General features: G+C 55.0%; 1 protein-coding gene and 1 long non-coding RNA gene across 2 annotated transcripts; one reads left to right on the top strand and one right to left on the bottom strand.

The window, feature by feature from the left end:
- Nucleotides 1–7,842: 7,842 nt before the first annotated feature.
- On the bottom strand, nt 7,843–17,856 carry BCAT2 (branched chain amino acid transaminase 2). Its single transcript, XM_056135996.1, has 11 exons — nt 17,767–17,856; nt 14,262–14,336; nt 13,834–14,037; nt 11,589–11,699; nt 11,375–11,494; nt 11,124–11,287; nt 9,546–9,688; nt 9,374–9,459; nt 9,041–9,181; nt 8,883–8,957; nt 7,843–8,262 (listed from the first exon to the last, which is right to left on the bottom strand). Exons 1-11 carry the CDS (start codon nt 17,788–17,790, stop codon nt 8,224–8,226), a joined length of 1,182 nt encoding a protein of 393 aa, XP_055991971.1. The 5' UTR covers nt 17,791–17,856; the 3' UTR covers nt 7,843–8,223.
- LOC130043594 (uncharacterized) lies at nt 14,580–18,395 on the top strand. Its single transcript, XR_008795365.1, has 3 exons — nt 14,580–14,644; nt 14,950–15,100; nt 18,289–18,395. It is a non-coding gene; the product is annotated as an uncharacterized LOC130043594 (long non-coding RNA).
- The last annotated feature ends 639 nt before the right edge of the window (nt 18,396–19,034 follow it).

Genomic DNA, 19,034 nt, shown 5'->3' with positions numbered 1-19,034 from the left:
ACCCGGGTTTAATCCCCGGAGTCCCATGTGGCCTCCTGAGCACTACCAGGAGTAATTCCTGAGTGCAGAGTCAGGAGTAACCCCTGAGCATCGCCGGGTGTGACCCAAAAAGCAATAAATAAATAAATAAATAAATAAATACATACATAAAAACTTTCTGTTGGAGTTGGTTTTTATCCAAAGCCTGAATCATCCCTTACAGCCATCTCCCTGGCCCCACAATATGTAACCTTTTGTCTTTGCCTTTTTCTTCAGTGGGGGACGGGGAACTCCACCCTGTGGTGTTCAGAATTTAGTTCTGCCTCTGTGGTCAGAGATCACTTCCGGGACCCCGGGGGTGGTCATAAGCAGTGCCGGGGATCCAACCCGGGTCAGTTGCATGCAAGGTTAGCAACTTCCCCACTGCATTCTCTGACACCCATGTGTTTCTTAAGTATCACAAAACAGTTTTCCCAAGTGATGTAAATTAGAACGTCAATGAACTGCATCCCTCACACCTATGTGCATCTCAACAAGACCAGAAACAAGTGTTGGAAATGTGGATAAGAAGGAACTTTCTGGGGCTGTAGCAATAGCACAGCGGGTAGGGCTTTTGCCTTGCATGTGGCCAACCCAGGTTCGATTCCCAACATCCCATATGGTTCCCTGAGCACCACCAGGAGTGATTCCTGAGTGCAGAGCCAGGAGTAATCCCTGAGCAACGCCAGGTGTGACCCAAAAAGAAAAAAAAAAGAGAAAAGAAAAGAAGGAATTTTCCTCACCATTGGGGAGAATGCAAACTGGTGGAAGCCTGCAAGCCCCATGGGAAATGGCCTGGAGATTTATGAAAAAATTACAGATGTAATTTTAGGATCCTTACGATCCACTCCTGGGCATTTATCCCAAACTCACAAAAACACTGATTTGGAAAGATGTCTGCTCTCCTGAAGATATCTGTTAATTGCAGCACAATTTAAGACAACCAAGATGTGGAAACAATCCTACTGTTCATTGACAGATGAGTGGATAAAGAGAAGATGGAATCCCAACCCATAGTGCAAGACGGCTCAGCTGTAGACAGTGCTACGGTTAAGCTCTTTGCCTTGCGTGCCACTGACAGGTTTGATCCCTAAGAACCACCACGGGTCACTCCTGAGCACGACTGTGTATGGCTTCCCATAGCCTCTTCCCCCAAGAAAAAGTAATAAACACAATTAATAATAAAATACCTGGGATATAGTTCAGTGGTAGAGGGTTTTCCTTGCATGTATTGAGGCCTCAGGTTCCAACCCTAGCAGAAGAAGAAGAAGAAGAGGAGGAGGAGGAGGAGGAGGAGGAGGAGGAGGAGGAGGAGGAGGAGGAAGAACTATATCATTGTCATCCTGTTGATCTTTGAATTACTCGAGCAGACGCCAGTAATGTCTCTATTCCTCCCAGCCCTGAGATTTTAGCAGCCTTTTCTTACTCATCTTTTCCCAACGACTGGAGGCTCTTTCAGGGTCAGGGGAATGAGATCTGTGGTCGTTATTGTATTTGGCATATCGAATATGCCACGGGGAGCTTGCCAGAGTATTCCGTGTGGGCAGGATACTCTTGGTAGTTTTCCGGGATCTCCAAGAGGCATATATTTATATATTTATATTTATATATAATAATAATAAGAAGAAGAAGAAGAAGAAGAAAGTGAAAATCCAATCAGCGAAAACAGAGCCGTGCATCTTACCAGTTATGTGTCCTGCAGATGTTTTATTTTGTTTTGTTTTGCTTTGCTTTGCTTCTCTTTCTTTTTTTCCCTGACCACATACAGCGGTGCTCAGGAATTACTCCTGGCTCTGTGCTCAGGGATCACACCTACCTGTGCTGAGGACCGTATGTGGTACCTATGATTCAAACTGGAGTCAGCCGTGTGCAAGACAAGCTCTTTACCAGCTGCACTCACTGACCTCATCACACAGATGTTCGTAATTCTCATAGTGAAAGTTCTTAGTCAATCACGCATTGGAGACCCTCCAAGTTGTGTTAGTTCTCACTCAAACCAATTTTCTGGTTCATTTAGCTTTTTAAGGGTTTATCCCAACCCTAACCACCAGATGGCGCTGCGGCTTTAGGCCGGTGACACGGTGACTGGCGCTGATCCGCTGAATTTTTCTTCTTTTTTTGCGGGCCACACCAGGCAGAGTTTAGGGGATGACACACCTTTCTGTGCTCCGGGGTCTCTCCAGGCGGTGATAAGGTGCTGGGAGATAGGACCCCGTCCACCTGTATGCAAAGCTTGCGTTCCAGCCCAGTGAGCATCTCTCTCTGCCTCTGTTTCTCTGTCAGATTGTTTAGTCGTTTTATTTATTTATTTATTTTATTTTATTTTATTGGATCACCGTGAGTTATAGTTACAAGCTTTCATGTTTTAGTTACAATCACACAATGATTAAACATCCATCCCTCCACCAGTGCACATTCCCCACCACCAATATCCCCAGTATACCCCCACTTTCCCACCCTTCCCCTGCCTGCGTGGCAGAGAATATTCTCCATACTCTCTCTACTTTTGGGCATTATGGTTTGCAATGCAGATACTGAGAGGTTATCATGCTTGCTCCTTTATCTACTTTCAGCACACATCTCCCATCCCAACTGATTTCTCCAACCATCATTATCTTAGTGATCCCTTCTCTATTCCAGCTGCCTTCTCTTCCCATCACCCCCCCAGCTATGGAGCAATTTTATACTCCACAAATGAGTGCAGTCCTTCTATACCTGTCCCTCTCTGTCTGACTCATTTCACTTAGCATGATACTCTCCATGCCTATCCACTTATAAGCAAATTTCATGACTTCATCTCTCCTAACAGCTGCATAGTATTCCATTGTGTAGATATACCAAGGGCTGGAGTGATAGCACAGCGGGTAGGGCATTTGCCTTGTACATGGCTGACCCGGGTTCAATTCCTCCATCCCTCTTGGAGAGACTGGCAAGCTACCTGTGGCGTATTCGATATGCCAAAAACAGTAACAAGTCTCACAATGGAGATGTTACTAGTGCCTGCTCAAGCAAATCGATGAGCAATGGGAGGACAGTGCTACAGTGCAGATGTACCAAAGTTTTTTTAACCAGTTGTCTGTTCTCAGGCACTTGGGTTGTTTCCAGATTTTGGCTATTGTAGACAGTGCTGCAATGAACATATAGGTACAGATGTCATTCCTACTGTGCTTTTTTTTTGCATCCTTGGGATATATTCCCAGAAGTGGTATTGTGGGGTCATTGGAAGCACAATTTCTAGTTTTTGAAGGATTTTGGTTTTTTTCGTTTGTTTTAATTTTATCATCTCAAATATTAAGTTTTCCTTCTATCTCTCTTGTTTTATTGGCGGGGTGGGGCACACCCAGCGATGCTCAAGGGTTACTCCTAGTTCAGCACTTAGGAATCACTCTTGGCAGAACTCAGGAGAAAACCAGGGATTGAACCCAGGTAGACCGCATGCTAGGCAACTGCCCTCCTGCTGTACTCTCTCTCCAACTCCTTTTTCTCAATTTTGTCTTGTTCTTCGTTGCTTTTTCATTCCCCCTTCCCTTTGTAGTCCCTGGAATGGTTGGGGAGTGCCAAAGGGCGGAACTGGGGCACGTGGAATGGTGCAGGGGATCAAACTCCTGACCTCACACCAAAGCCCCAGAGGTACCACCGTTGAACCCTACCCAAAGACTTTTTTTCAAGTACTCATTTTGTTTTCACTATTTGTCTTTTGGGCCGCACCCAGTAGTGCTCAGGGCTTACTCCTGGCTCTGCACTCAAGGATCTCTCCTGGTGGGGCTTGGGGGACCATCTGGGGTGCCAGAATCAAATCAGGGTTAGTCATGTGCATGGCAAGCACCTGGACCCCTGTACTGTTTCTCTGGCCCTACCGTTGGCAAATCGCTGAATGGGGAGCCCTCAGATGGAAACAAGTGCCCACTTCAGAGCCCAGGTGAATGCAAACCAAGTGGTCAAGTGTCAGTGTATTATACAAAACCACATTTATCTGTTTCACCTATCTGTTTCACTCCACTCTTTCTAAAGGTGGGTTTATCTCAGCCTCTCAAGAAGGTCTCTCGCTGGTTTTTAATCCCATAACCAGGTTACTTCCTCTTCTTTGATCATCCTGCTCAGGATTCAAACCTGAGCCTCAAGTTCTTTAGAGCTCAGTTATATCCAGCAACTCAATTGACTCCTGGCCTCAAGGCCTCTCCCTAGTTCAATCAGTACCACCCTGGGCAGGAGCCAAGCAGCAGAGAAGCCTTTGACTGCCTGTCATCACTTAATCACTTAACTTCCCGTTAGTCGTCGATTTGCTCGAGCGGGCGCCAGTAACGTCTCCATTTGTCCCTGTCGCGTGCTAGTGTAGCCCAATGGCATCTGTTCGCTCCGGGAACATGAAGGGCCTCAAACCGATTGTTCATGATCTTGACGAAGAAGTCTGACCATCTGGTAGGTGGGCGGCCACGCGGTCTTTTGACATCCCGTGGAATCCAATCAGTAACAGCTCTAGTCCAACGGTCATCTTTAAATCTCATTACGTGACCAGCCCATCTGATTTTCGACACCTTGGCATATGAGACAGCGTCCCTGATTCTTGATCGTCGACGGATGTCAGAACTCCAGATTCTCTCTCTCATTTGAGTGAAACGTGATATTCCAAGCATAGCTCTTTCTATTCTTCTTTGGGAGACCTGAATAGCGTTCTCATCCTGTTTGCGTAGGGCCCAGGTCTCTGAGGCATATGTTAATGCAGGAAGAACAGTGGAATCAAAGAGATGTGCCCGGAGCCGGAGGTTCTTCGTCCTCTTAGCTATTTCTTCGACGTTCTTGAAGGCGTTCCAAGCCGCTTTCTTCCTCCTGCGCAGCTCGGGTGCCAGGTCATTTGTCATGTTGACCTCTCGACCTAGGTACACATAGCTGTTGCATTCGGAGATGGTCGTTCCATTGAGAGCGAATGGGGCGTCAGGAACAAGGCTGTTTCTCATAAACATTGTCTTCGTAAGATTCAGCTGTAGTCCTACCTTTCCACACTCACGGTCAAAGTCGCCAGCATTTGTGCCGCTTGACTGATGTTTGGTGTTATTAAAACAATGTCATCAGCAAAGCGGAGGTGGTGTAGTTGCCGACCATCTATCTTCACTCCCATTCCTTCCCATTCCAGTCGTCGCATGATGTTCTCGAGGGTGACACTGAAGAGTTTCGGTGAAATGGTATCACCCTGCCGAACCCCTCTCTTGACATCAACGATCACTTCTTTGTAGAATGGTGAGATCCTGGTAGTGAATCCGCAATACAGCTCACGGAGGATCCTGATGTATTGGGCTTGAATACCCTGATTGGCTAGGGCTTCAATGACCGCTTCCATCTCAACAGAATACTGCAGTCTTCCTTCGTTGGACACTACTTCCACTACCCAGCCGTCGCCACATTCCAGGACGCTTTCCGGACCCGCGTGGCAGCTCCGGCCGAGACCCACGCACGACTGAAGACCCACAGAACAAGATAAGCGGAACTCTCTGAGACCTTGGACTCCAGGCTCGGCGGACCCAGGGACAGAGCTTCTCTGCTTGCTCCCACCACCACAGGTGACAGAGGGATTCTAATCAGGAGCCCCACCCTACCCTGCCCTGTCTGCTTCCATCAACCACCCAGGGATCGAATTGTGCACAGGAGACCCACCCTACCCAGATAAATACCCCACTGGCAGACTTCCACTCTCGACACTACTTCCACTACCCAGCTGTCGCCACACTCCAGGATGCTTTCTGGACCCGCGAGGCCGCGACACATCATAAAACACTAAATACCCATCTTCTGGAATTGTCGTACCATATTTGATAGGGTTCAAATATGGTAACACTACAAGGGTGATTAGATGTCACCCCAAAAGCCTCTATCCCTCTCGGAAAGACTGGCAAGCTACCGAGAGTATTCCGCCTGCACGGAAGAGCCTGGCAAGCTATCCGCTGTGTATTCAATATGCCAAAACCAGTAACTACAACTGGTCTCATTCACCTGACCCTTCAACGAAGGAAGACTGCCTGTCATAGTCAAGAAAAATTCAAAATCCAAGTAAAAATAATGAAAAGCAAACAGAAAGCCAGCTTTAAGCAGACACAAAGGTGGGCCAGAGTGATAGTACCACAGGTAGGGAGCTTGCCTTGCATGTGGCCAATCCCCCACACCCTTTATGGTTCCCCAAGCACCACCAGGAGTGAGCCCTGAGCCCTGAGCACCGCCGGTGTGTCCCAACATACACAAAGGAATATCACTCAGCTCTAAGCGAAGATAAAATCTTGCAGTTTGCTGCAGCTTGAGTGGAACTGGAGGGGATTGTGTTAAGCCCCAGATGAGTCAGAAAGAGAACAAATTCAGACTTATGATTGCACTTACTAGTGGAACAGAGACAAAACAAGGAAACAGATACAATTTAATGACAAACCCTTCCTTGGACTTTGGCTGCAGAATTGGGATTACCAAGTTGTGGGAGATGAGGAGGAAGAGGACTTGAAATGACAAGGGACAGTGGCAGAGGGTGTAAGGGCATTTCCACGTGATGAAGATACAATAATATTGTATATCAAAACCATAAAATATACTTTAACCTTAGAACCTAAGTGACAATTTTCTTTATGTGGCTTAAGGGTTATAGTGATAGTACAGCAGATATTACAGCAGGTAGGGCATTTGCCTTGCACACGGGTTCCATCCCATATGGTTACCTGAGCACTGCCAGGAGTAATTTCTAAGTACAGAACCAGGAAACATAATTAACTATAAGTTTCATGGTTGGAGAATGCAGAGAGCTATGCTGCATGTGGGCACTACTCAGGGGCACAAAATGACTACAGCAGCTCCAACCATCACTCATCTGGCTCATCACTACCAAAGACAGAAGACAAAAATAATGGTAGCACCTCTGTATGTAAATGGAACTAGTGCCAGGGATTAAGCTGAAACCAGGACCTCACACATGGAGTGCTCTAGAACTGAGCCACACCCCACAGTACCAAGTTCTTTCATCAAGAGATTCCCCAGAGGCCTCCAGGCAGTTTCCCCTTACATCCCCTTGGCCCAAGACTGTCCTTTGAGCAATCACTGACAAGAGGGAACTGAGGAGAAGATGTGGCAAGGGTCAGCTGTTGCCCCAACAAATCAGAATGCTGAGCCCCTACTGATGACTACAAGACAGGCCCCCTATGAGCCCCACAGTGTCAGAAAAAAAAGCTGCACCTGCTGGTCTGGCACCAGATAACCAGATAAGGTGCCTTCCTGCATGCGGACCCCAGTTTAGCTCCTGGCACTGGCTCTGGAGAACCCTGGGTGGGGCTCCCCAGCACAGCAGGCCTGAGCAGCGCTGCCTCCTATGGCACTGAAGTACCAGCCAGGGTCATAGACCAACAACGGGTCAAGTCTTACACTTGCTCTTCACCCCTCAGGGGCCCTCTGCCAGGGCCCTCTCTGTTGCTCCAGCTGTGTGGGCTGGAAAAACCTGGGCAGGTAAAGCTGGGGATGACCACTGACCCCTTGGGGGCCCTCCCTGAAGGGGTACAGGAGAGGGAGATCAACCAGAGTGAGGATCGGACAGGGCTCCAGGGGGTTGCATGGATTTGGGGGACAGAAGTGAGGGTCAGTGACTGATGGAAGGTAGGTGTCCCCTAGGCAGGGAAGTGGGGAGATGTCTGGGGGTGCCAGGAGAGGCTAAGCTCAGCATGGGAGTAGTGAGGATATTCGCCAGAATATCCAGGATAAACCAGGACACTGGGGCTGGCTCTGCTGGTTTGGGAAAAGAAACAGGCCAAGGATGGTGGTGCCTGGGTGTCCCGAGGGGTGCCCCTGAGATGGCAGCGAATATCTTGTTCTTTGGCATTTTATTTCAAAACCGCAGCAAGAAAAAAAAGACAAATCTATCAATGGCACTGCTGGGAGATCCAGCCTGGAAACGGAGGTGGAGTTCGGGGTCAAAATGCATTCTTTTGACCCCCCCAAACGGAGCTTCGGGGATCTAGATCCCCAGGCCTGAGAGATGGGGCTTGGAGCCAAGACGACTGGTTCTGGCCCTTATGGCTTTGGGAATATAGCAACCCCGCGGGGCCCAGAGACCCGGGCGCCCCCGGCCCAGGCCTTCAGTCTTATTGCACTTGGGGTGAGTCCTTGGTATGAAGACGAGGGTCCAGCAGGGACTAGGGCTACGGGCTGATGGGTCCGACGGCTGGTCGGGCACAGACTGCAGCATCACACTTGCAACATCCACTCGTGTCCTTTGGTTCCATTCTGGGGACGAGAGGCAGAGACTGAGCAGGAATCTAGACTGCAACACCCAGCAGGCCCCCGCGGTGCCCTGAGCTGAGGGCTTTAGGCATCGTGCCCCAAGCTCCCATGGGAAATGTAGTCCACTTCCCGGAAGCCTGTGCACGACCATGGGGAGTGGGAGAGAGTGGCTTGGACGAGACTGGCAGAATTTCTCAGGCCGGAGAGATGTGGCCCAGACTCCAGCAGATCCATGGGGCGTCTTCCTATGGTCAGAGGGGTTCTTAAAATCCTCAGGAGAAGGGGCCTTCTCAAGCCAAGCAATCAGCCCAGAGAACAGGCGCTTAGATTTGTGTAGGGGGCTGAGAGGACCTGGGGCCTCACAAAAGCACAAGCTCTTCGCTGAGTTTCCCCCTTAGGATGATTCGCTGTCTCGGGCAGAGTCTGGGGCGGAGCCTACGGGACGGGTGGGCCTACGAATGGGCGGAGTCTACGGAATGGTGTAGCCTGAGTGGGAGGAGCAGGCGGAAGGGGCGGTGCCCGCGAATGGGAAGAGCCACAGGGCTGGGTCTTAGGGGCCTCACCACTAGCATCTGCACCAGAGTGAACTCCCTCCAGTGCCCTGCCCCCGCCAGGACGCCCACCTGGATGGCCTTCAGCTCCTTCAGGAAGCGGTGGATGAGCTCAGGGCCGTTTTCCATGGTGGGAATGTGCAGGTTCTGAGGAAGAAGGTGCGCCATGAGCACCGCCCCCTCCCCTCTCCCCATCTCCCTCCCCACCGCCGCCGCCGCCACCGCCTCACCTGGCCTTGGTACAGGATCTGGTGCACCGGGCAGACCTGGCAGGCGGTGCCTGAACCGAAGACTTCCCGCACCCGGCCTTCTTTCAGCGCCCGCGTCAGCTCCTTCATGGTGATCTTCCGCTCGGACACCCGGAAATCTCCCTGCAGCCCGGGGGATTTCAGGCACCCGTGAGGGGGGGGGGGGGCCCACTGTGGAGCCCCAACTCTCCTACCGCCAGGGTGGTGAGACAGGCAGGAGACACACGATGGGGGAGAGACGCCCAGAGAGAAGGGCTGTGCGTGGGTACAGGGGCCCCCAAGCCCCCCCCCCACACCCCCGCTCCGGGGCCTCACCCAGGACTGCGCCAGGTCCAGCAGACTCTGCCTGACAACTCCGGGAAGGATGACGCCGTCCAGCGGGGGCGTCACCAACTCCAGAACTAGAGGGACAGGGGATAAGGGTTACCTTCCGTTCTCCCGCGCTCCCCCGCATGCCGGGGCTGGGCTGGGCTGGGCGGGGGCTTACCCCCATCCTCGTAGGTCCAGTAGACGAAGATGTTCATGGTGCCCACCTCGGTGAGCTCGTGATCAGGCCCAAACAGCCACAGGACCTGCTCGCAGCCCTTCCTCTTGGCCTCTTGCTGCACGAATACAGTGGGCCCGTAGTTCCTGAGAGACAGTAGCCACCTGTCACCGGGCCAGCCCCTCCTGTGACTCCCCCGCTCCCCCACCAAATCCCTAGCTAGGTGCTGGACGTTTCTCTGGGTAGGCCACAGGCCCTTCCCAACCTCTCCCCAGATCAGAAGGGCACCCCCCCCACCACACCCCCACGGTTGAGGTCACCTTTGCAGGAACCTTTTCCCCTCTCAGCCTGCATTTCAGCCACCCCCCACAGGAAGTGGAGCGCCTCCATGGTTTCTGGAAGCCCCAACTCTGTTCTTTTTGTTGTTGTTGGTTTCTGGGACACACCCTGCAGTATGCAGAGCTTATTCCTGGATCTCTGCTCAGGAATCAATCCTGGTGGGGCTTGGGGGACCATATGGGGTGTTGGGGACTGGACCTGAGTCAGCCATATGCAAGGTAAGAGCCCCACTTGCTGTACTATCACTCCAGTCCCACAATACTTTTCCACACAGAGCTGACCTCGCCCCCCACTTAAGGGCACACAAGCCTTCCAGCACCCCCCCAGGCTGGGATCAGACTGGACTGTGACTTATGAATCCCGACAAATGTCCTTCTCTGAAAAATCCCCGACTCTGCCCCCATCCAGGCCCCCCAGCCCCCATAAGAAATCACTCATGTGTGAGAGGTTCCACCACCCTCAAATAAATTCGTTTTTGTTTCTGGGCCACACCCAAGAGATGCATGCTGTGCACTGAGGGATCACTCCTGGGGGACTCAGGGGACCATATGGGATGCTGGGGATTGAACTTGGGTTAGGACGCGTGTAAGGCAAACACTATCATTCTAGCCCCTAAATGTATGTATTTCTGAGGCTAAGGAATCTTACACCAGGAAATGTCTTCCTTCTCTACAAACTCAGACAGGGTGTTAGTCTGTGACCCACCCCCAAAAAGTCTGTTTGTGTTCATTAATGAGCACCCTGATATTGGAACTCCCACGGCTCAGGACCCCTGGGGTACAAGGCCCATACCCACCCCTCTGTGTCCCTACCTTTACTGAGAAGGGTCATGTCTTTAAGACTTCACTGTACGTATTCAAACTATGGGAATGAAGCCCCCAAAGGCCCATACAGCCCCCCAATTCCCGATCAGCACCAGCCCTTCCCCTCTTGCTGTGCCAGTACCCCTAGTGCCACATTTCCTGGCCAGGGACTACGGCAGACATGGGTGTGGGGCGGGGAGCACCAACCCTGCTTGGGCTTCGGGAGGCTTCTAGGGTAAGGAAAGTGCAAGGAGCCCAGTGGAAGCTTCATTTCTGGGGCCTCCCATGTGCCCATCTGCTTCCCCACAGACCTCCACCCTCCCTGAACTGCAGTGAACCGCCTCTGGCAGCACACTGTCCCCAACATGCGAAATGACTGGGACGGGCAGCTGGCACACAGACACGTGCCATGCCCGAGCCCATGGGAGGGGCCACTTACCCCCCCAGTTTGCAGTCGCCGACCCCACCCACCCAGGCACGGATGAAGGTGGGGTCCGCCAAGAGCGACACGGGAGTCAAGGCGTCTCCGGGGAAGTAGGCGCCCACCGGGCAGAGAATGACGTACAGGAGGGCTCTGGAGGCGTGGCTCACACCGAGCGAAGGCTGCCGCGGGCACAGAGGGTGTCAGAGATTGGGAATCGGGGTCCAATCTCCCTTGTTGGGGTCTCCCCATCTGATCCCCTAGCCCACCTCGTTGCCGATCAGGACAGGGCGCACGTAGAGGCTGGTGCCCGCGCTGTCTGGCACCCAGTCCTTGTCCACCTCCACCAGCCTCCGGATGCACTCCAACAGCTGGGCCTTGTCAAAGCTCTGCAGGGTCATGGAGTCAGGTGGCGCCCAGAGGCCCCGCCCCTTCCAGGAGGCTCCGCCCCACCGCCAGGGCCCTCACTCCCTCACCCCTCACCGGCAGGCAGAGGCGCAGGGCAGAGCGCAGCATCCGGTCCATGTTGAGCCAGGGGCGGAAGAGGCGCACCTTCCCATCCGGGCCCTTGTAGGCCTTCATGCCCTCGAAGAGCTGCGGGGATAGAGACCACCTGAGCCCCCGCACAGACGGCGGGAAGTGGGGGGGGGGGGCGGGGAGGGTGAGATGGATGCACAGAAACGGAGTTGCGGGAAAAGGTGGAGGACAGAGAGATTGGGGAGGCGCCCAGTTGGGCTTTTCCAGGCTACAGGATCTGCGATCCAGAACAGGCTGGAGTGTGGAGGAGAAAGTTTTATTTATTTATTTTCTTTTTGGGGAGCCAGAGACCCTAGCGGGGCTCCCAGTGGTGCTCAGGGGACAGTGCAACGTCTGGGATCAAAATTGGCCTCACACCTGCAGAGCGCTGGGCAGGGAACTGCCCCTGAGTACTACCAGGTGTAGTAACAAACGAACAAAAGTGATTTTGTAAAACGCTGAAAACAGGCTGAAATGATACAATATCCAAAAGCCAGAGAGATGGAACAGGAGCTAATCTTCTCTCAATGCCGCTGAAGCTGAACCCCAGCAACCCATATGGTCCCCTGAGCACCATTAGGAGTGATCCCTGAGCACAAAGACAAGCGTAAGCCCTGAGATTGGGGGGGGGGGAGAGAGAGAGAGAGAGAGATTGGGAGATTGAACAGCAGGGGGGAGAGAGATTGGACAGAGAAAGAGACTGTACAGTGGCGGGAGTGAGGGAGGGAGGGGGAGAGCAGACAGACAGAAAAACAGACAGACAGTCTCCACCTCTGACCCACTGAGCTCTCTTAGCTGTGCTCAAGGCTGTGCAGGTGCACAGCCTCGGGCAGCCAGTGAGCCCTGGAGGCTGTTCCCAGCTGGGCTTCCACTCCCCGTTGTGAGTGCCAGCCTTCTAACACATGCCCCCTCGGGGCAAGGAGTCTCCTACACCATTTCTGCAACAGCTGCGTCAGAGAGCCTCTTGCCATGTGTCAAGGTGGTGCCAGTCGAGGAGAGTGCATATGAGAGTGGGCCCCACCCAAGGAGCAGCCCAGGGGGTGGGGGCAGACTCCCCCTGTGTGATGGCGCAAGCATGAGCAAAGGGATGCCATCATCCTATGGCAGGGATTGCCACAGTGTCCCTGCGCGGGCTGGGTCAGTCTGCCCATGGATGCACCAAGCTTGATTTCTGGATCCGGCTACCCTTATCAAAGGTTTTCATCTGCCAGTTTCCTAAGTGACTTTTTTTTTGACGGGGGGTCATGCTCAGCAATACTCAGGGCTGACTCCTGGATCTGAACTCAAGAATCACTCCTGGCGGTGCTTGGGGAGACCATCTGGGGTGCTGGGGATCGAACCTGGGTTAGCCTGCAAGGCAAACGCCCTCCCCACTTCTACTGCTCTGGTCCCTGACAAGTGATTCTAATCTGCATTGCTCAGGTTCTGAAGGCAGCGCCCGTCCACTGATCTGCATGCGGCTAGCTGTGCTTCCTTCTCTGTGAACTGTCCCTTTGCTAGGCTGATTTCTCTTTTGGGGTCCCACACCTGATGGTGCTGGAGGCCCCTTGGCAGTGCAAGGGATCAAACCCTGGTCAGCGAGTGCAGGCAAATAAGTTGACTTGGGCTGAAGTGATAGTACAGCAGGGAGGGTGTTTGCCTTGCACGCGGCTGACCCAGGTTCTATTCCCAGCATCCCATATGGTCCCCCGAGCATCACCAGAAATAATTCCTGAGCACAGAGTCAGGAGTGACCCTTGAGCATCACTGGGTGTGACCCAAAAAGAAAAAAAAGAAGGAAAAAAAAAAAAGAATATCACTCCCAGTTTCTCCAGAATAGTTATCTTTTTGGCTCAGGCTGTGCTCAGGTGGCTCTGCATTCAGGGATCACTCCTGGTGAGGCTCAGGGGTGCTGGGGAATCGAACTGGGTCTGCCATGTGCAAGGCAAATGCCCTCCCTGCTGTACTATTGCTCTGGCCTCTACTTTTCTGGTGACTTTTGGGGGAGCAGATGGGCAGAGATCAAGCCCAGCGACAGGCAGCTGTGCTCCAGCCACAGCCCTTCGGGGAAGGCCTTCAAGAGAAAGGGGTCCCCACAGGACCTGGGACATGGCACACTCCCGAGGTTGAGTGTTTAGGCTGGGGCAAGAGAGAACACAGACAGGGCAGGTGGAAGGAAGCAGGCAGGGGGACCAACCAGGTGGGGGGGGGGGGGAGGGGGCAGTGGGGGCACCTGCAGGGAATAGTGGAGCGCAGAGCAGGCTGGGTGCAGTGAGAGGTTCTGGAAGGGCTGGATGCGGGGCCGGGTCCAGCCCTTCTCTGCATTCCACTCCACCATCAGCATGTGGTCAGTGAACGTCTTCCCAAAGACCAGGCCCTCGCTTGTGGCCGGCTTCTGCTGGGGTGTCTTGGTCAGTTCCAGCTGCAGGTCTGCAGCCTGGGGAAACACAAGGGACACTGGTGTCTCAGGATCATGCCACAAGCTCCCGAGGGGAAAACTACAGCTCCCAGGAACCCCGGTGCCAAGATCCATCTCTTTCCATTCCCTCCTGGCCCCTACCAGGCCACCCACCTCCACCTCCTCTCTCAGACCGAATCCCAGGCCCAAAGGCCTCCTCCCTCAGACCCTCCCTGCTTGGGAACCCTCCAACCTCCCGTCACCTTGAAGTTGGAGGAGGCATATCTTCTGGGGCTGCGCAGAAGCCAAGGAACCAGGAGAAGTTTCTGGGCCCAAATCTGAAGGTGGGGACAGAAGCGAGAAAAGCAGTGAGGACGGGAGAACCTGGGCCCCCACCCCTCTGACCTCTTCTGGGCTTGGAGGTCCCCTCTGGCCTGCTGGAGGCGGGGGTGGGGGGGGTCTAGCCAGCCGGGAGCGGAAGCAGAGGCCTTGGGGAGGGAGCTGGAGTAGCTCCCGCCCCTCCTCCCAGCAGGCACCGGCAGATCCAGGCCAGAGCGCCCGCCCCCAGGGAACTTTGGTCTCCACACCCGAGCTCAGAAGCAGAGGACCTGAGCAGAGGACGGTGTGGACGGTGCAATGGTGCCAGGTAAGGGGAGGCCCGCGAACCAGATCCCAACAAGAGGAAGAAACTGCTTCCCCCTCCTCCCTCAGACTTGGGGTCTAGGCACCCTGTCCGTCCTTCAGACCCCGGGATTCTAGGCCCCAGCCCCTCCTCCCTCAGATAAAGGATCCAGACCCCCAGCCCCTCCTTCCTCAGACCCAGGATCCAGACCCCCAGCCCCTCCTCCCTCAGACCTAGGACCCAGCCCCAGCCCCTTCTCCCTCAGATCAAGTTTGAGTTCTTTCAGCCTCACTTGGGCAGCAGAGATTACAGTTCCCTTCACTTCCCAGGGGTAACTTCATGGCCCAGGCTCCCCACTGCTGAAGCCGCAGCAGCTGGCCGGGTTCTCAGTCTCGGGTGTGGCAGCCCCAGGCATCTGGAGCCCCCTGCATGCTGATATCAGCCTCGGGACCGCAGAAGGCCTCCCGCACTGCTCAGGAGGTGAGTCACTGGTGGAGGGGCAGCAGGGACAGTCTGGGCTGGCTGTGGGTGGCTCTGAGTCACGGTGTGGTTCTAGGACACGGCCTCTAGGTGGCGGTGTGTGACCAGCATGTGCCCGCTGACACCCTCTGGCTAGTAGGGTAGTCCGGGACAGCCACAAAAGGGACAGGGTAGAACACAGGACGCAAACAGTCAGCAGCTGGGCAGGAGAAGGCCCCGAGAGGAAGCCTGAATGGAAAAACAGTGAGTAACACAAGAATGAGCAAGAATGAGATGCTTGGCTGGGGAGACGGCTCAAAGGGTTGAGCGTAAGCTTAGCGGGCAAAGTCCCAGCTTCAATGCCCAGCACCTTTGTTTTTGGTTTGGGGGCTAACCTGGCCATGCTCAGGGCCTACTCTTGGGAGACAGACAGGTAGTACAGCCGGGAGGGGGTTTACCTTGCACGCAGCCAATCCAGGATGGTTCCCCGCATCCCATATGGTCCCCTGATCTCCACCAGGAGTAATTCCTGAGTGCCAGGTGGTGGGGCCCAAAAATCGGGGGTGCGGTAGGCTCGCTCTTGTTCTAAGTTCTGGGATCACCCCTGGCAGGGCTCAAGGAGCTCTATGAGGTGCCAGGATCAAACCTGGGTTGGCCACTTGCAAGGCAAGCGCCTTACTGGACTATCTACTCACCCTTAGAGTCCTTTGAGTTCTAGCAGAAGCCACCCCAAAACACCAAGTTGGGAGTCCCCCTGACACAGTCAAGTGTGACCCTCAAACAAAATCGAAAGTAAAACTGGGGACCAGGAAAAGAGATCGAAGAGCTGCTGTGAGTAATTTGCAGTGGAAGCCCTGACCTGGGCCTCAGCCCCCCAAAGTGCCCCAGAACCCCCACCCCACACCAGCCCCAAGAACAAACTAAAGAACAAAGACTTGGAAATAGAAGTGAAGTCAAGGCCAAAATAGATAAAGATCTATTTAAAAAGAAAAACGGGGAGGGGGGCAGGGGCCGAGGGACAAACTTAGTCAAAGTGAAACCTGGAAAAATCCCGGAGAGCGATGAGGCCAGAACAATAGGACAGCGGGCAAGGGGCTTGCCTTTCATGCAGCTGACCCAAGTTCAATCCCCGGCATCCCATAGGGTCACTCAAGTCCCACCAGGAATGATCCCTGAGCATTGCCAGGCGTGGTCCCCAAACAAACAGAGGAAAAACAAGAGGAAGATGGCCAAGTGTGAGGAGAGGAGAGACTAGAACGAGGAAAAAGGAACCAGGCGGGCTGAGAGGGAGCTGTAGAGGCATGCGAGAGCCTGGGCAATGGAGCAGTGCCAGCCTGCACCCAAAGGAAACGTCTCTGGGGTGCACCCGCCAGGACTCAGGAAAGGCAGAACACCACACCCCCCTGGCAGAGAAAGTGCTGGGCAGCGGACGTGGGCGACCCAGTCTGCCCTCTAGGGACAATGCCCTCGTAACAAGGTTCCCCTCCACCCCACCCCATGCCTAGACTCCCACCTGCCAAAAGGAACTTCCCACAATGTGACTGGTTTTGCTGGGGGGGAATGGGGGGAGTCGAAGGGGCTAATGCAATTAGGAAGAGACAGAATGCAGTTAGGAAGACTGTGCATTGGAGGGAGGTGGCCAGGGCTGGCCTGCGCCCATCCCATGAGGCCATGTCCCCTGGGGCTCATCATAGCCCAGGACTGTCCCCACCACCTTCCAGACCTGCCTTCCCACACCGCCTGTGGCTGCCAACTGTCCAAAGCCAGCAGAGTTTCTGTCACAGTCGAATTCTGTCCTTCACATCCGAAACAAATCCACACAGCCTGGCTCAGAAAATCCCCAGGGAGAGAAACGCCTCCCAGGTTCAGCCCCCCAAACCCAGCTCCAAGCTTTTCCAACCCCGAAAAGGATTGCCCTAGCAATGCCCAAGGCCTTCCCCGCCAGAATCCAGGCTGTCCCTTCACAGCCTGAGTGTCACCACCAAACCCAGATTGCCTGGGCCAGGGGCCAGCAATTCCCGATACCCCGAAAGCATCAAACTCTGACCTTCCAACCCCCTCCCTTCTGGGGTTGGAAGCCCCCAGGGAGCTGGAACCCTGAAAAACCCTCTTCTATAGGAACTCGGCTTCAACCTGGCATCTGGAAGAGGTTCTCGGGGCGAGCATCTGTCTCCAACACCTGGTGGAGGGGGGGTGGGTGGGAGGGCGTACAGCCTCCCAGCAGGGGCTCTGGGGAGACACATTTCACATCCACTTAACCTTGAGCGCCCAAAACACAGGACCAGTGACCCCAGGAGAACGGAACTCTATACCTTCATCCCCAACGGTTCCATACGCCCCGTCCCCGCCCCCTCCGTCCCGGGGAACCCCCCACAAAGCTACCTGTGCCCCCCCTTTATCCTCCGCCCCTCACCCCGTGCTGCGCCCATACTTGTCTCCTCCTCCAAGCAGTTTCCCGGCACATCTCCCGACCGATCCTCTCTTCATACGTTACTCTCTTCTCCCTTGCAGTTAAACCTCCGGTTCGGTTCCGAGGAGGGACTCCCCCTCCCCACCAACATACACACACGCGCGCGCGCCTCCCCGTCGCAGGACCCCGCAGCAGCGGCGCCCCGAAAGAGTGGCCTTCCCGGAAATGCTCCTCCCCGGGGCACTCCCGAGCCGGCGGCCCCGAGCGGCGAACCCACCTGGCCCCGAGCAGCTGCAGCCATGACCGGTGTGGCGGGGAAGTGGCGCCTCCCGCCCGCAGCCGGAGAAAGACGTTCCGGCCCCGCCCGCTCACGCCCCCTCCCGCGGGAGCCCAGCCCCCTCCGCTCCCGGGCGCGCGCCGCGCATGCGCGCCCCCCGCGGGCGTGCCCCCCCCCCCAGTCCCCACCCCAGGCCTTCCCCCCCCCCACACACCTTCTACCCGGGCGCGCAAGGAGGCTCTTTTCAAAAAGGCGCTTTGGGGGCTACAGAGATAGCACCGCGGCGAGGGCACTTGCCTGGCACGCGGCCGACCCAGATTCCATCTCCAGCACCCCATAAAGTTCCCCTAGCCCCACCAGGAGTGATGCAAGAGCGCAGAGCCAGGAGTTAAGCCCTGAGCACCGCGCTGGGTGTGGCCCCCAAACCCACAGAATGCGCTTTAGGGCCGGGAAGGGTTCGTACAGTGCGAGGGCTTGCAGCCTGCCCCGGACATTTTATTTCTGCATTTTTTATTTTCCTAGGGAGGCTGGTCACCGAGTCTCAGGAGGAGAAGCAGCCCAGGGAAGACAGGGCAAAGTTGGGGCACCGCCAGCTGGATGCTCGGTGAGAAGCGTCTCTTAGCAGTCGGGGTGAGCATCATGGAAGGGACCCTGGGGAAGGATCCGAGCAGGCAGCCAGGGGGTGCGGGGCTTCCCTCCAACCCCGCTGGAATGCTGTTCTTCCCAGCCAGTGTGGGGAGATGCTTTATAGCTCCGCGTGGAGCAAGGACACGTCCCGCTCACCCCGCCTTGCACCTCTCGGAGGAAGACCTCCCCACATTTCATCAATGGACAACCAACCCCTAGAATAAGGGTTTTCTGATTACATCCCTCCCTGACCCAACCTCAGGACCCCACTCCGCTCATCATAGCCTCTGGGGACCCCTCTAATCCCGGGCAGTTCGAGCCTGGCCCAGAGCCCGCGTCGTGGCCCTGGGCACTGTACCCTCCTCTTCCATTCTCGGACATATCCCGGGTCCGGGAACTCATCCCAGGTCCTGGCCGCGTCCTGCGGAACCCTGGACCTTCCGGATTCCACCCAGGGTCACTTCGCCCCCATATTCTGTCCCTCAACCCTGAGCGTCACGGGCCCGGCTCCCAAATTCCTCCCACACGGGGAGGGCGTCGCCCCGTTTCCTTCCCAGACCTGCCCCTTCCCCCGCCCAGCACGGGCTTGGGGTGCGGCGCCCACAGACCCGCCCCCGCGGCGGCCTATCGGCGGCCGCCGC

The sequence above is a fragment of the Sorex fumeus genome, unplaced genomic scaffold, assembly GCF_029834395.1.
Source record: "Sorex fumeus unplaced genomic scaffold, SorFum_2.1 ptg000122l, whole genome shotgun sequence".
Classification (NCBI taxonomy): Eukaryota; Metazoa; Chordata; class Mammalia; order Eulipotyphla; family Soricidae; genus Sorex; species Sorex fumeus.
The sequence above is the reverse complement of the archived record's forward strand: the minus strand, read 5'-3'. Positions and strand labels throughout refer to the sequence as shown.

Coding starts and splice junctions, on each gene's coding strand:
- BCAT2 (XM_056135996.1), bottom strand. CDS start 17,790: ATGGCTGCAGCTGCTCGGGGCCAG. Junction 11,700..13,833: donor CGCTCCACTATTCCCTGCAG/GTGCCCCCACTG, acceptor CTATCCCCGCAG/CTCTTCGAGGGCATGAAGGC. Junction 11,288..11,374: donor CTGTCCTGATCGGCAACGAG/GTGGGCTAGGGG, acceptor TGCCCGCGGCAG/CCTTCGCTCGGTGTGAGCCA.